Source organism: Vicia villosa, linkage group LG1 (assembly GCF_029867415.1).
Source record: "Vicia villosa cultivar HV-30 ecotype Madison, WI linkage group LG1, Vvil1.0, whole genome shotgun sequence".
In the NCBI taxonomy this organism is placed as follows: domain Eukaryota; kingdom Viridiplantae; phylum Streptophyta; class Magnoliopsida; order Fabales; family Fabaceae; genus Vicia; species Vicia villosa.
In genome coordinates this window covers 77,547,864-77,565,549 of record NC_081180.1, presented here as the reverse complement: position 1 = coordinate 77,565,549, position 17,686 = coordinate 77,547,864, and the positions used below count along the sequence as shown (strand labels likewise).

The window sequence follows — 17,686 nt, the reverse complement described above, 5'->3', positions numbered from 1 at the left end:
TACTTGAATTGTAGCGTTGTTTCTGATCTTAAGCTCATTTTTCTATGATTAAACTTTTCCTTCAAGTTTTGCTCGAAGTTTGACGCTTTAAGGACCGTGCCCAGTCAAGGGTTAATACCCCTTCCCTTACCAAGGTAAAACTTGGTTCGAGGTTGACATATTGACAAATCCACCACTTTCTTTGGAGTGGCTAGCCATCAAGAGGGGATGAGCCAATTATTTGACATTTTTTAGACTTGCATTCTTTATGTATGTGTGTTTGCGCTCACGGTAGCATTGCGGGGTTTTGATTGGTGTAATCATACGCCTTTAGCATTTGCGAAAGCACCGCTGAATTTTTGTGATGGGGCTTTAACCTTTTTGATGGTATTCCGGACTCATCATTACCTTTCATTACCACATGAGAAAAATAATTTTGTGAAAAAAATAATTTAGTATCATTATCACATGAGGAAAATAATTTTGTGAAAAAAATAATTTAGTACCACCAAAAGACAATTATAAAATTCAACTCCACTTTTCCTTATCGTTCTCGAAACACAAGCCAAAACAAAAATTTGATTTTTTTTCTTCTTATTTTCCGTTGCAGTATGGACTTATTTCGTAAAAAGAAAAAAAAAATTATATTTAAGAAAAAAATTAAATCAAAATACTAAATCCTAAAAATAGTTAAACGGAGTAGCTTGTAGTTTCAACTGAACTCAACTGCCAGGAAAAGGGATGCGGAGTTGATCATCGGCCGTACAGGTTTTCCATCTCTCTTTTTCTCGTCGTTTTGATTTGCGGCAACAACGACCACCGCTGCTAAAGCCGTCGCATGTGCACTCCGCCGCACCGCGATTCCCCAATTATTTGGGACAGCAGCGCCATTAACAACACAGATTTTGATCAATTGCTAAAAAATATCACTTAATTACTTTTTTTTAGCTTATCTGCTTCTACTGCTATATATAGTATAGTACGGTGTGATGCTATAGTAGTGTATGTTTGTAAAAAGCTATGGAAATGGAATGCTACCTGAATCAATATTTGTATTTGGAGAGAGTTTGCTTCAATAATTTTCATTCTAGGGTTTTCTTAATTAAAGGTGTCGATGTGGCAGGTGTCGTGTTTCTGTATCTGTATTTCATAGCTTGTTTAGTTTTTGGCTAAGAATGGATAGTCTAATAGCTAGAGTTAAAGAAAACCTAGAAAAATTATAAGTCAAACCATTAATAGAGATCTAGTGATTCACGGTCTTATGCGTCATGTCATTTGATCGATATAGCAAGTCCTACTTGGGGGGAAAATCTTGATAATTGTTTTGCATTTTCATGGATAAACTGGAAGTAATTTGCTAAAATCTCGTATTTCTAAAACAGGCAAACACAAATTGCTGGAATTGAGGTTCTGATTAGAGTGAATTGGTTTGTCATTTAAGGCCGAATCGAAAATGGGTACATCTGTTGTGAACAAGGAAAACTATAGTGGCAGGAGCTGGAAGCAGAAAGAGTTGTTTTTCCTGGTGACTTATGTATTTGTTTTCTATGTTATCGTCATCAGGCGTTCCCTTCAACTCTCTCATGGTATATTTCTTGTTTAAGATTTTCCCCCGGAACTTGTTTATGTAATTATGTCTTCTGCTGGGTATTTTCTGCTTAATTGGTGAGCAATGCATTGTGTAACTTTGTTTTTATTATCGTAGATCATTATACAAAACTATTCGGTTTACGTCCAGGATGGCTTATACCTCATCACCTCAATGTATGACTGTGCTCTTTCTATCGTTATGACTATTTGTATGTAAGTATTTCGGTAGTTGGTTTGGCTTCCCTTGCATTTCATTGCTGATTAAATGTATGTCCGGTTCTGTTATGTGTAAAGGATATCTCAGATGCTCAATGGAGGAATTTCCGAGGAAATTTACCTGTTCTAACTCTTGTCTTTGGAATTTTCACTCTTCTGGCCAACTTAACGAGGGCTTTCTTTAGTTTTAAAGTGAGAGGAATGTCCATTATCTGGCTTTTATTTTCTTTCGTCTATCTATCATATCTGCATGGAGCATGGTATGGAATTCATACTTCATTTTGATGTTATTTGCTTTAATATTGACATTATTTACCTTGTTCAGTCTAATTTTATGTTTGTTTCACTTTGCAGCGTGATATTCGTGCTCTCAATAGCAACTATTAATTTTCTTCTTGTTAAGGTCCGTGTAACAGAACCATATATAAGTTCTAAATTAAAAGCCTCATGTCATAACAATTTTATTTTCTTTAGTAAAATTTATCGTATATCAAATGTAGAAATCTAGCGAAAAGACATTTATATCAAATTTCATGAATTATTCTCAAGAATCACATCATCCTGCTTACAATATGAATAATTTTTATTGCTTGATTTCATGTCGACTATTAGTATATTCTTAATGTTGTATTCATTCTAACTCTTTTTTTTTTTTTTATATATCAATGATTGCTTAATGTCCGACTATCCACATTTGTGATCTACTTGTTCCTAAAATAGATAGCGTTTCAGACTTTTGGCCTATCATTTAAATACCATATTTATCACTTTCCCCACGGTTATCATGCCAGACTAAAATGACATTTCTGCAGATATTTGCACGGAAAAAGTACTTTCCACTTATACTTTGGAGTTACAACATATTTTTTCTTGTGTGTAATCGGATTTATGAAGGATATTCTTTCTCTATGTTTGGGTAAGATGCATTCATTTTGTTGTATTTACACATTGTATGGTAGGTGTAACTCTATTCCGACTTAAGATTATGTATTTATATTGCAGGCAACAATGGAGATTTTTGGACAATTCCCGGGGCAGCTTTAGGTGGCACATATGTTTTAACTTTGGTATTTATCGAGTTTCTATAGCATCTAATATTGAAATTGTCCATGTATTTATGGTTCATATTTATCCTTAACGTAATCCCTTTTTTCCCATCTTGCTGGTTGAACTATTCTCATCTGTATGATTTGCCACTAGCATTCATATTGAGTAATGCAAATTGCAAACTTGATCATTCCTCGCTGAATTTGAAACTTGTTTCATCTTATGCTTATTTTTTAATTAAGACACTTATGGGCTGGAACATTAAAATTTGGTGATCTTAAATTTACTAATTTTATATTCACGTCTTGGTATAACATGACGGAAAATATAGATTTCTTTATATCTGAGCATAGTTGTTTATGGCAGTTGTTTTGCGCATGATAAGCTTTGGATTGGATTATCATTGGACAAATGAAGATTCTCATTTTGATCTGGAGGTATAACTATCTTAAGGAATATTGTATTTGTTAGTTTTGAGTATAAGTTTTATTCTACAGTCTCTCTCTTAACTTGACATGGTTATGGTGCTGATTATTTATTATATTGTTGGGGCATATGCTATTGGACCTTTATTACTGAAGAGTAACTTATGATATTACGGTTACCTCAAAGTAGCGGCACTACATAGAACTTAGGTTGTGTCTGATTTCTAGTTAAATAATTTTTCCTTGGACACTTCACTTAACAATTATGCAAGGCTGGCTTAACTTTAATTAGGTTTTAGTGTCCCTGTATTTGTACAGATTCACTTATGATCTGAGAGAAACCATGTGATAATTTTAAGCCAAGATCTATATTCTATAACTAAGTTGTCCTCTTGTTGCTTAAGCAAGACTGTTAGGCAATACATTGGTTGAAACGTACAAGCTTTCAGTATCAGTGTCTAATGCACATTTTGTCATGTAGCTATTGACATGTTAAATGCTTAATTTGATCTATAATAATTTTCCCAATATTAAGTTCTTTGATGATTGCAGAAACATTGTCAACGTTGTCATATTTGCAAATCAGGAAACACGTGCTATCAAGCTTTACAGGTTAGAATAGCTGATGTTTAAAATAAAGCTTGGGCTGAAATTTATTACAGTTGTGAAGTTATGTTCTACTTTTCTTTTTCCCTCTAGTTTTCCATTATTATAATTATATATTTTCCATTGGGCATACCGTGGCATGTTTTCCAGCTCATAATTTTAATTACTTTATCAGGAGAGAAGTCTGCACGTCGACAAGTTTGGATATGTCGTATACCTTTGTTATTTGGTGTATGCACCACTTTATATTGCTGGTCCAATAGTGAGCTTCAACGCTTTTGCCTCGCAGGTGTGTGACTGCAAGTTATTTTGATGATATAAGTTTCAAGATTGACTTTCATTACAATTGTATGGTTGTGTTCTTTGTGAAACATTTAGGGCTGAAGTGCATCCCTGTCATGTTATTTGAGAGCCATAATCAGAAGTGCTCCTTTTCTGTTCTGAATGTTTCTTGCCTTGCTAATTGTTGTGAGGTTTTTTTATTGATCGCATGAGTCTATTTATGTTAATGATACTGGTTCTAATGTTTTTGTAGCTAGATGTTCCTCAAAATAGTAATTCAGTTAGAAATGTGATACTATATGGTTTCCGTTGGGTATTGTGTTTTATCCTTATGGAGCTGATGACACATTTATTCTACTATAATGCCTTTGCTAATAGGTGAGTGCTTCAATACTCGGTAAAACATCATGTGTTATATATAATTTTTTAATCTAATTTTATCCCATGGTAGCTGAAATGTTTCTTCTTCAATCAGTGGATTATGGAAGCACTTGTCTGCTATGGATGTGTTCATAATTGGATATGGGGTAAGAGAATACATGTCCATCAACTTAAATAAGTAGTTCTACTAAGGCTAACGATATCAACCGATAATGTAGCTTAACCTACCCTGTGAGATACTAAGGTTTAGTGGCGGGGGTGCATTGTACTTTTTTCATTCCCGATTGTGTATTTGTTTCAGGTCTTAAACTTCATGTGGCTAAAGTTTTTATTGATCTGGCGCTTTTTCAGGTTCTGGTCACTGGTATGTTACTTCTTCTTTAAGCATCTACACATAAATGTCCATAAATATATATGTAGAGAAAGTCATTACTTTGGAATTGTATTGTAGGTGAATGGAATTGAGGCTCCAGAAAATATGCCAAAATGTATTAATAATTGCCACAGCTTGGAAGGCTTTTGGAAAAATTGGCATGCTTCCTTTAACAAATGGCTCGTGAGGTGCAATCAATTCTTTTACCCTGACTTTCCATTTAGCTTCTAGTTTTTCCAAATAATAACTTAAATTTGACTGGTTAGAAATTCAGGTATATGTACATTCCTCTCGGAGGATCTCGGAAAAAGCTCCTAAATGTATGGGTTGTATTCACTTTTGTTGCTGTCTGGCATGATTTAGAGTGGTATGCTCCCTTTATTGCTCAGTTTGATCCATTCTAGTTTTGAAAGCGGCTCATTCTTTGACCAAACATTTTATGCTTAATTATTATCACGAACCTTAGGAAGCTTCTTTCATGGGCATGGTTGACATGTTTATTCTTTATCCCTGAGTTGATATTAAAATCATCCGCAAAAGCATTTCAGGTGACGTATATCCTTGCTTTCTCCTCTAAATTTATCAATGGTCTGAAATTGTGATTCTTACTGCCTAATAGAGTTAAATTTGAATATCAGGGTGAAAGTTCTTTTTGGAAATTCGTATTTCGTGAACTCAGTGCTGTTGCTGGTGCAGTCACAATCACTTGTCTCATGGTTTGTCCTTGGTTTCCCTTGGAAGCTATAAGCATATATGATTATTATAGCTATAATTCTTATTCTCATTCACAATGACTTCAGCAACCATTATTTTATCTGGCTGAGTGGTTTTCATTTAAGTTTTTGGTAGATATACTCTCACATATCTAATTTGAAAGCCATGACTTTTGTTTTTTGTAACAGGTGGCAAATCTGGTTGGTTTTGTTATTGGACCAAGTGGTATTAACTGGTTACTTTCTTCTTTTCTTCAAAAGGAAGGTCTGTCAAGATCCTTAGCTTTTTAACATTGAAGAAGTTACATAAAACTTAAATTAATTACGAAAATTTCCATTTCACAGGGTTGCCTGTCCTTGGGGGATTGCTTACGACATTTTACGTTGGAACAAAGGTATAAATATTTCCACATTTGTGTTTTCCATTGTTAGAATGCTTATCTTTTCCTTGTTTTCTAATAATGTTCTACATGTGTCTCTGCAGATGATGTTTCACATAGAAGAAGTAAAGAAAACATCGCCATGAACCGGACCGGACAAGTGCATGACCATGATACTTGGATCAGATTCATGTTTAATGCTGGGTGTTTCATATCTGATACAGAAGGGTTTGTTTAGCTTGGAGCTATCTGTTGGTGTGATTCTTGACCCGGTTTTCATAAATTGCAGATGCATTGTACATCAAGTTGGGAGTCATACGATCAAATTTTGTACACCGCACAATGTAAAAAATATTGGTAACAGGAAATGAATAGGGTAGATTCATAATGAAACTCGGATTCCTCCTTCATCCCCGCTTTTTCATGGCTGAGAAAATGATCAAATCTTGAATTTGTTGAGATCTTACACTGAAAATTTGCTTATTTTTAGTTCTCAGTGTTGTTTTCCAAGTATCTGTTTGTATATCAGTATAGTTCCAATCTTTTGCAAAACTGTTTCAATGATCTTTGGTTATTTGCCTCACGGTCGCACCTACCGTGTTTTCTGGCTATTTAGTTATTAGGTTTAACTGAAACATGCTAATTTATCAACTGAATATCGCTAAATGTGTAACAGTAAATTATGTCTTGGAGATGAGATCTAGCCAGAGTCAAATTTGGTTCGGCTCGCCTCGATAAGATTTGGATCAAACAACTCTTTGAGTTTATCGTAAACTTTTTTTTCTAGCTTAAACTCGGTTTGAGTAAAGCTCAAACAACTTAAAAATGCTCCTACTGTTGGTGCACAAGAATAAAGATGGTGACAAAGAGAATAATAGAATAACGGCGCAAAAGAGATGAGAGAATAAATGTTGTATTCTACTTGCGTATATTGTAAATGATAGCTACTACAAGGCTATTTATAGGAAAAGAAAATCTTGCCACATAAGCCCTAAAACAGTAAACTTAGTGAACAAGTCTAAGGTACAAACAGTACTACAAAATACTAAAGTACCCTTACTACTAAACAGCTAAGCTAGTGGGACCCAAAAGATAACATCTTCTGGTCAACGACATCTTCTGAGTAACCATCAGAAGATCAGCCCACATCACAACTTCTGAATATTGAATTACTCTTCAATACCATCCCTTAATTCATATTCTTCACTCAAAGCTGACAACGCCAATTCCATCCCTCAAGAGCAGAAATTGATCCGTCTTGATCGCCTTCGTCAGAACATCTGCCACTTGCTTCTGAGTGCTACAGTGCACAACTTCTAATGTTCCATTCTGGACTTGGCTTCTCAAGAAATGATACTTAGTCTCAATATGCTTGCTTCTTCCGTGTAACACCGGATTCTTGGCAAGATTGATTGCAGACTTGTTATCAATCATCAGCTTCAGAGGCTTCTTCACTCTAATCTTCAGATCTTCTAATAGATTCAGAAGCCACACAGCTTGACATGCAGCTACAGCGCCTGCGATGTACTCAGCTTCACAGGTTGATAGAGCAACAACAGGTTGCTTCTTGGAACTCCAAGAGATAGGGCCTCCCAGAAACATGAACAAATATCCCGAAGTACTCCTTCTATCAACTCTGTCTCCACACCAATCAGAATCAGAATAACTTAATAACTCTGATTCTTCCTTTCTCCCAGAAGGAAACAATATGCCAAACTTCAGAGTTCCCTTGACATATCTCAAGACTCTGACAACAGCTTGGTAATGGGACCACTTAGGTTTACTCATGAACCTACTAACCAATCCAACTGCATAGCATATATCAGGCCTGGTATTACACAAATACCTTAGAGAACCAACCAGCTGTTTGAATACCGTAGCATCAACATCTTCACCTTCAGAATCAGAGTCCAACTTCTGATTCACTTCTGACGGTGTAACAGCAGCTTTGCAATTCTCCAACTTGAATTTCTTCAGAAGTTCTAACTCATACTTCAACTGATGCAAAATGATACCATCTTCTGAGTACAGAATCTCCATCCCTAGAAAATATGACATTTTCCCAAGGTCTGTAATCTCAAACTCATTCATCAGCACCTTCTTGAACTTCATCAGATCTTCTGGACAACTCCCCGTAAGCAATATGTCATCAACATAAAGACACAGCAGAATCATATTGCTTCCAGAATGTTGCACATAAACTCCATATTCCATCTCACACTTCTGAAACCCTTGCTTCTTGAAAAATGAATCAATCTTCAAATTCCAAGCTCTGGGTGCTTGCTTCAATCCATACAGAGCTTTGTGTAATTTGTACACCATCCCTTCCTTATTCTTTTTCACAAAGCCAGGGGGTTGTGACACGTATACCTCCTCTTGTAATGGACCGTTCAGAAATGCAGACTTTACATCCAGATGCATCAAGGACCAACCTCTGTTCGCAGCTAACGCAATCACCAGTCTGATTGTTTCATGTCTAGCTACAGGAGCAAACACCTCAAAGTAATCTAGTCCAGGTTTCTGAAGAAAACCTCTAGCCACTAGCCTCGCTTTGTGTTTACCAACTGATCCATCTGGCTTCAGCTTTACCTTGAAAACCCATCTGACGCTGATGGCTTTCTTCTTCTTTGGAAGTTCTGTCAGCTTCCAAGTCTTGTTTCTTTCTATAGCCTCAAGTTCTTCTTTCATGGCATTTAGCCAGACCTTCTTCTTGAGCGCTTCTTCTATACTCACTGGTTCAGAATCTACTAACATGGCGCACTGAATGACCTCTCCTTCTGAGTCAACTTCTGTGTCGTGCAACATGTCAAAATCTGCAAACCTTCTTGGTATAGTTCTGACTCTTTGTGGTCGCTGAGCTACTTCAGAGTCAGCTACTCCTGAGTCACCACCTCCATGATCATCTCCAGAAGCTTGTTCTCCAGATCCTATGTCTTCAGAGTTTTCCCTTCCAGAATCATGACTACCACCAGAATCTGGATCATCATCAGAATCTGGATCAGAATCAGATTCTCCTTCTGACTCATCTTCAGAAGATGCTTCATCTTCTGACTCGTCTTCAGAAGATTCATCTTCTGACTCTAACTTTTCTTCAAAAGTTATCTCTACATCAGAAGTTGGTTGAGACTCTTTCCAATCCCAAACTTCTGATTCCTTCACAATGACATCTCTGCTGACTTCAACTTTGTTAGTTTCTGGACAATAGAGCTTGTATGCACCTGTACTGTGGTACCCCACCAATAACATCACTTTGCTTCTATCATCCAGCTTCTTCCTTCTTGCTTCTGGAACGTGTTTGTAACTCACAGAACCAAAAACCTTCAGATGACTAACACTCTGTTTCTCTTTAGTCCACTTTTCTAAAGGAACAATTTCCTTCAGCCTCTTCGTTGGACACCTGTTGAGCACATATGCTGCAGTAGCAACAGCTTCTCCCCATAGATTATGAGGAAGCTTCTTCTCTTTAAGCATACTTCTCGTCATATCAAGCAAAGTACGGTTTCTACGTTCAGCAAGACCATTGTGTTGAGGAGTATAAGGAGCAGTAACTTCATGCTCAATTCCATTATCATCACAGAACTTCTGGAATTCTGTAGAGTTATACTCGCCTCCACCATCCGTTCTGAGAATCTTTATCTTCTGACCACTCTGCTTCTCAGCCTTCACCTTGAACTTCTGGAATTCTGTAAACACCTCATTCTTAAACTTAATGAGAGTTACCCACGTCATTCTTGTGAACTCATCCACAAAAGACACAAAATACCTATTTCCTCCAAGTGAAGGTTCTGGAAATGGTCCACACACATCAGAGTGCACTACTCCCAGAGCATGCTTTGCTCTTGGAGCAACTTCTGATACAAATGGCAATCTGGGTTGTTTGCCTTTCATGCATATCTCACATGACTTCTCAGGCTTCACAATCTTTGGAATGCCATGTACAAGCTTCTTAGAACTTAGATGCCCCAGGCTTCTATAGTTCAAGTGCCCCAACCTCTTGTGCCACAGCTTACTATCACCTTCTGAGCCTTCAGCACTCAGACACTCTATTTCAGCTGTTTCTACATTCACCTTGAATGTTCTGTTGCTTCCCTGTTCAGATTGCATAATCAACTTCTGATTGGAATCATACAACTTCAAGAGGTTATTCTTCATAACAACTGAGAAACCTTTCTCAATGAGCTGACCCACACTCATCAGATTGCTTCTGATTCCAGGAACATACCAAACATCCTTGATCAGAACAGTCTTTCCATTCTTCACTTTGACTTTGACATTTCCCATACCTTCTGCATATAGGTACTTATCATCAGCACATCTGATCTTTGTCCTCCTTTCAGAGTCAAAGTCTATCAGCCATTGTTTGTTTCCAGTCAAGTGATTTGAACACCCAGTGTCCATATACCACCATTCTGACGAACATCTTTTGTCCGACTCTGAAGCCATCAATAGCACAGGTTCATCATCTGATCCTCCTCTGGCTATATTTGCTTCTTCTGATCTCCTTCCTTTGTTTGCCAAACAGTCTCTAGCAAAATGGCCAAACTGTTTGCAACAGTAACATTGAACTTTCTTCTTATCCTTTCCCTTCTGATATCTCTTATCATCAGAAGTTGAGGCTTCCTTCTGGAATCTATCACCACGTCTATGCTTCTGGTCCTTCTTGACAAAAGAAGCCTTCAGAGCTTGCTCAACTTCTCTCTCAGAAGTTCTCTCAGTCAGACGCAACTCTTGTGCTTCTAAACTGCTTTGCAACTCTTCTATTCTCATGGTTTCCAGATCTTTAGAATGTTCAATGGATACAACAATATAATCAAATTGAGGAGTAAGTGACCTCAATATCTTCTCTATGATTACTTGTTCAGAAAGAGTTTCTCCACAAGCCTTCATCTCATTAGTGATCACAATCACTCTAGAGATATACTCAGAGACTTTCTCATTGTTCTTCATGTTGAGATTTTCATATTGCTTTCTCAGGGATTGAAGCTTCACCTTCTTCACTGATACGTCACCACCGTAACACCTGACCAGTATATCCCACGCCTCCTTTGACGTCATAGAATCAGCAATCTTCTCAAACACGTTCACATCCACACACTGATGGATGAAGAACAACGCCTTTTGGTCTCTCTTCTTCGTCTCTCTCTGCGCTTCTCTTTGTTCTTCCGTTGCATCCGCTGCAACCGGAATATATCCTCCAGTGACAAGATCTAGAACATCTTGAGCACCAAATAATACACGCATTTGAATCATCCATCTATTCCAGTTTTTACCATCAAGAACTGGAAGTTTGGTATTCAAGTTGCTTCCACTCATCTTTAAACTTGTGCAGACAAAAAACAGATTTCACTCACACTCACACAGTGTTTCCCAACCCACAAACAATCAAGAAAAAATGTGATTCAACACAACTTTGTTTCCCCGAAACAAAATCAATCACACAGTCACACAAACTCACGTTCACTCGTGTTTCCCTGTGTTTGGAACCGGAGCTCTAGATACCAATTGTTGGTGCACAAGAATAAATATGGTGACAAAGAGAATAATAGAATAACGGCGCAAAAGAGATGAGAGAATAAATGTTGTATTCTACTTGCGTATATTGTAAATGATAGCTACTACAAGGCTATTTATAGGAAAAGAAAATCTTGCCACATAAGCCCTAAAACAGTAAACTTAGTGAACAAGTATAAGGTACAAACAGTACTACAAAATACTAAAGTACCCTTACTACTAAACAGCTAAGCTAGTGGGACCCAAAAGATAACATCTTCTGGTCAACGACATCTTCTGAGTAACCATCAGAAGATCAGCCCACATCACAACTTCTGAATATTGAATTACTCTTCAATACCTACAACACATCTATCTTTTACACCATTCAAATCCTTGCGGTCTCCTGAATCATGTTTAGATAAATTGGTAAGTACTAAACAAGTTTTGATAGAAAGAAAAAGCCAATAGAAAAGAAACTTACTGGCATACTGGAAAGTGCAAGTTTTTTTGAGAAACCTGTTAATTAAGGTACGAGTTTGGGTTTTAAAGTTTGGGTATAAGTCTTATGTTTCTCTTGTAAACAATCACATACCATTATTACTATTCTTTTGTTAATAAATTAACCACTAAAATATTCTTATAAATGGAAATAAATAAATAAATATATGTAAAAGTGAGGGGTTAGGTCTGACTTAACAAAGGGAAAAATAGAAGAAAAAAAACATTCATACAGCTAGATATTTCCAACCTATCATAAAAAACATTCATACACAAACAAATTGATTGTGATAATGTATCCCTCAATATTCACTTAGAACCTACTAAATCTTAGGAAATGCAATTAGAATCGTAGTTCAATCCATTGGAATACAACTGGAAATATTAAAACCTCCTAAATCTTGGTAAACCCATCACACAAGTCATCCACAACAGAATTAGTTAGGGATTTGAAATTATTTTTTTAATTTTTTTTTTATAAAAGCAACTTTTTAACAAATTTTACTTAAAAAAAATTACATATATTTACAAATAAATATATAAAATAAACCATCAAGAATTGAAATTACTAGCATTAACTAAAAAAGAGTGAATTTTGGAGGAGAGGAGGGCTTTGGCGGGCGGCGGACATTGACGGGGCGGACTATGACGGGCGGCAGGCTTAAAATCCCAACCCAACCCGCCATTTTTTGGCGGGTGCGCGGGCCGGCCCGGCGGACCACGATCCGTTTTGCCACCCCTAGGGTTATCATCAGATTCGTGTTAAATCATATGATATTCCGAAGACGATTTTCAGAACAAGGTATGGTCATTATGAGTATATTGTGATGTTGTTCGGTGTAACTAATGTGCCAGGTGCTTTCATGGAATATATGAATCGAAATTTCCATTCGTATCTGGATAAGTTCGTGGTGATCTTCTTTAATGATATTTTGATTTATTCAAAATCAGAAGAAGAGCATGCTGAGCATTTGAGGATTCTGTTGCAAGTGCTGAAAGAAAAGAAGTTGTACTTGTAACACCCCATAATCTCCATTATTTAATTTAATTGGAATTTAAATTATTAATTGGATTATTTGGAGTTTTTGGTGATTTATTAGAATATTATGAAAAATAAAATAATTGGGCCTAGTGTGATAGTTGGTAAAGGGGAGGTGTAAACAAGTAGGCATTTACTAAGTTAATTTTTAATTTTAATATAATAAGGGATTTTGGAAAGAAAAGAAAATAGAAAAGTAAAAGAGGAGAATCAAAGTACGTGAAAAAGCATAGAAAGAGAAAGCACTCAAGATTTTGGCTAAGGTAAGGGGGACTAATTCCTTTTAGCCTATATTATTAGTTGTGAATGATAGAACTGATTAGGTGTATTGTTTGTCCCAATTGAATGTATTAGAGATTTTGGGGTTTTGGAACCTCTAAGGTGATTTTGATGAAATTGAGTGATTATAGGTCATACTTGATATTAGATAACCCTAAAGCATGTTAGGAATGTGTTAGAATATTGAATTTGACAATGCTTTGATGTTGCAAACATTTCGGTACGTTTTGGGTTTGAATTAGAGAAGATGAAATGCTGTAAAAAAAAAGGATTTTTGGGTTCATGTTCAGTGGGAACCGGGTTCCCAAATTGGAGAACCGGTTTCCCAAACTCACTAGAACCTGAAAATTGATTTTTGAAATAGGGAACTCGGGTTCCCAAATTGGAGAACCGGTTCCCACGGAGTAAAAATAAATTTTTTGTTTTTCTTCTAAAATTCATATCTTTTGAACCTTAAGTCCGTTTTAGTCTCCGTTTTGAGCATGGGAAAGGTAATAGAGTATTTTATCTAATAAAATAGTTTAACAGGAAGTGGTGTGTTTGTACATTGTGTGCACAATTGATGAATGTGACAATATGGTGATATTGTGGCAACATAATTGTAATGTTAATGTTGTGTTTGGTGAGAATAATGTATAATGTGATTGTTTGATTTGTGTTGAAGCATGAATACATTATACTCGGAGTTATTTTCGGTGAGTTATTTTGTGATGATATTGTTCATCTTAATTGGTGTTCTTGATTAGTATGCTAGTTGTGGTGTATGCATTCATAATCATATTTGTGGTTGTATCCTGGTGGTGTTTAGATCAGTGGAAGATAATTCTCATTGTGTGGAATTAGTGAGTTGGCGGTGGCCGTATCCCAGTGATGTTTGGATCGGTGAGATGGGTTAATCCCATAACTTGGTACCACATGCATAATGTCTCATTGCATTAGTATGTATGTTCATTATAACGTGAGTGGAAGAATTCCAGTCTTATAGTGTGGTGATGTGACTTATGTTTGATTGCATTTGGTAATTGTTGGGTGAATATTCTAAAATCTAGAATATGTTGTAATAGGGTGAACAATTATTTATGATGTTTTTTTTGTTTATGAAATCATAATTTATGTTAATTGTGGATATGTCTCACCCTTACTGTTTACCATTTCCAGATTAAGGAGTAGCAATTTTTGTGCTTGGTGAGGATAGCTCGTAAAGCTAATCCGTTTAGTTTCAGTCATATCGGGTGTCATGCTCTGGTCTTGTAACACTGGGGAACATTATTTTATTTTAAATTTTTTTAATAAACTTCTATTTTATTTGTTTGAATAAATTGGTTGGATTACGAGTCAATGACTATTTGGTGTTGGTAAGTGATGTTAACATTATTCAATTTTGTTGAAATTCTATTCCGCTGCGTTAAACATGTTTGGGTGAATAATGTTAAATTATGTTCCTCGAAAAAGCATGACAAATGGTTTTAAATTTTTATTAAGGAGTTGTAGTATCCTTTTTACATGTTTTACTCTGAAATTATTTTGTATTCTGCAGGGAATTAGAAGGGTGTTACAGTACGCAAAATTGTCAAAGTGTGAGTAATGGTTGAAGGAAGTGAGTTTCCTTGGCCATGTGATTTAAAGTGGTAGAATTGTTGTCGACCCTTCTAAGGATGATGATATGTTACCGTGGGAAACTCCGAAGTCTCCTACTGAGATACTAAGTTTTCTGGGTTTAGTTGGTTATTAGGGTAAGTTTATTAAGGAATTTTCTAAGTTGTCTTTGCCTTTGACTCAATTGACTCGAAAAGGTCAAGCTTATGTGTGGGATGTTGCGTGTGAAGAAAGCTTTGTAGAACTGAAAAAGAAGTTGACAACTGCTTAGTATTAGTTTTTCCTAATCTAAGTGAGTCGTTTGTAGTTTATTGTAATGTTTCTAAGGTGGGTCTTTATGGTGTGTTGATGCAGAATGGTCAAGTTGTAGCTTATAGGTCCAGACAACTGAAGGTGCATGAAAGGAATTATCCTATACATGATTTGGAATTAGCGGCAGTGGTTTTTGTATTAAAAACCTAGAGATATTATCTATTTGGTTCAAAATTCGAAGTGTTTAGTGATCACAAGAGTCTTAAGTACTTATTTGATCATAAGGAATTGAATATGAGGCAGAGAAGATGACTTGAGTTGTTGAAGGATTATGATTTTTATTTGAGTAGCCATGCTGGTAAAGCAAAGTCATAGAAGATGCTCTGAGTAAGATCTCTTTGCATATGTCGATGCTTTTGGTGCATGAGTTAGAATTGATTGAGCAATTATGAGATGTGATCTTAGTGTGCGAAGAGACTCCTAATAGTGTGAAGTTGGGTATGTTAAAGTTGACTAGTGGTGTCCTTGAAGAAATCAGAGAAGGTCAGAAACATGATATGAGTTTGGTTGACCAGTTGTTGCTAATTAACCAAGGTAATGAAGGTGAGTTCCGAATTGATGAAAATGACGTGATGAGTTTCAGAAATAGAGTGTGTGTTCCAACATGTCAGAACTTAAGAAGAGTATTCTTGAGGAAGGACATCAAAGTGGTTTAAGTATTCATCTTGGTGCTATAAAGATGTACCAGGACTTGAAAAAGATGTTTTGGTGGCCCAATGTGAAAAGAGAAGTTGCTGAGTTTATTTATGCTTGTTTGATTTGTCACAAGTCGAAGATTGAACATCAGAAGCCTTTAGGGCTGATGTAACCATTCCATATTCTAGAGTGGAAATGAGATAGCATTTCTATGGATTTTGTGTCGGGTTTTTCGAAGACTACTAAAGGCAATGATTTAATATGGGTTATAGTGGATAAACTAAATTGGATCATTTCTAACCCATGAAGATTAATCATTCCATGCAGAAGTTAGCTCAGATGTATATTGAAGAGATTGTGAGATTACATGGTATACGGTCAAGCATTGTGTCAGATAGAGATATGAGGTTTACGTCGAGGATTTTGGAAAATTTTGCAAGGTGCTTTAGGTACTAAGTTGAGATTGAGTTCTCCTTATCATCCGCAGACTGATGGTCAAACAGAGAGGACTATCCAGTCTTTAGAAGATTTTTTGAGGTCTTGTGTGTTGGAACAAGGAGGTTCTTGGGACAGCCACTTGCCATTGATTGAGTTTACCTATAATAATAGTTTTCATTCTAGTATCGGAGTAACACCATATGAGGCATTGTATGATAGAAGGTGTAGAACTCCATTGTGTTGGTATGAATCAGGCGAGAGTGCAGTGCTCGAACCTGAGATTATGCAAGAAACAACTGAAAAGATAAAGAAGATTCAAGAGAAGATTAAATCTTCTCAGAGTCGTAAAAAGAGTTATCATGATAAGAGGAGGAAGGAACTTGAGTTTCAAGTGGGAGATCATGTGTATTTGAGAGTTACTCCAGTAACATGTGTTGGTAGAGCTTTGAAGTCGCGAGAGCTCACTCCGCATTTTGTTGGTCAATACCAAATTTCAGAGAAGATAGGTTGAGGTGGCCTACCGTATTACTTCACCATTGTCGCTTACGAATCTTCACGACGTATTTCGTGTATCTCAGTTGAGGAGGTACATTCCAGATCCTTCGCATGTGGTCCAAATGGATGATGTACATGTGAGAGATGATCTGACGGTTGAAGCATCACTTATGCGGATAGAAGGTCGGAAAGTGAAGAAATTGCGGGGTAAAGAGATTGCTTTGGTGAAATTACTGTGGGGTGGACCAGCTGGTGGAAGTCTGAATTGGGAGCGTGAGGATCATATAAGAGAGTCATACCCGACTTTGTTTACCTCGGGTAATTTTCGAGGACGGAGATTTGTTAAGTGGTGGAGAGATATAACACCCTGAAATCTTAGAATTATTTATTTAATTAATCATTTCTGATTTGTTATGAATATTGTGTGAATCATGTAAAGATGTGTTGGGTTACTAGTGTGGTTTATATGCTGTTCTGGGCTGGGCCGAGCTGACCCATCGTTGGCCATGCCAAGTTCGACATCAAGGTCCCAATTGAGACGCATGCTCTCCGAACTATTAGAACACCAAACCCACATGCCCCACGAAAGGCACGTGGTCAACTCTCTAGCGGATTGCTGATATAGTTACGAAACCTCTTGGCACAACTGCTGTGCCTTCTAAGAGCTTCGCACCAAGCTCAAAGTTATGGCTTTCACCCCTCCATGCTCTTGTGAGGGAGGATTACAATAGTACTTTATAGTATAAAAAAAATAGGGCATTGCAATGTGCATGAATATCATAGGTGAGCTAGGATGCATGAAACTCTATAAATAAAACTTATGTATAAAAGAGAGTGAGAATGTTGTTAAGATAAGCAAAAGCTAAATTTATTTAAAATAGATATTACCCAATTTGATGTTGATTAAA

The 17,686-nt window shown here is 36.6% G+C and overlaps 1 protein-coding gene across 3 annotated transcripts; it reads left to right on the top strand.

Moving 5' to 3' along the window:
• Positions 1-567: 567 nt before the first annotated feature.
• Positions 568-6,502, top strand: LOC131642761 (membrane-bound O-acyltransferase gup1). 3 transcript variants are annotated; one of them, XM_058912983.1, is made up of 20 exons: positions 568-747; positions 1,362-1,565; positions 1,685-1,743; positions 1,864-2,045; positions 2,140-2,188; positions 2,598-2,701; positions 2,788-2,852; positions 3,199-3,269; positions 3,810-3,869; positions 4,039-4,152; positions 4,399-4,523; positions 4,621-4,672; positions 4,828-4,890; positions 4,978-5,087; positions 5,174-5,266; positions 5,366-5,447; positions 5,538-5,615; positions 5,802-5,877; positions 5,958-6,007; positions 6,097-6,502. In XM_058912983.1, exons 2-20 carry the CDS (start codon positions 1,433-1,435, stop codon positions 6,136-6,138), a joined length of 1,608 nt encoding a protein of 535 aa, XP_058768966.1. In that variant the 5' UTR covers positions 568-747; positions 1,362-1,432; the 3' UTR covers positions 6,139-6,502. The 3 variants fall into 3 exon arrangements, with proteins under 3 accessions (XP_058768966.1, XP_058768971.1, XP_058768973.1); XM_058912988.1 differs by lacking the exon at positions 568-747 and having other exon boundaries at positions 1,427-1,565; positions 1,874-2,045; XM_058912990.1 differs by lacking the exon at positions 568-747 and having other exon boundaries at positions 1,525-1,565; positions 1,685-1,782.
• Positions 6,503-17,686: the final 11,184 nt, after the last annotated feature.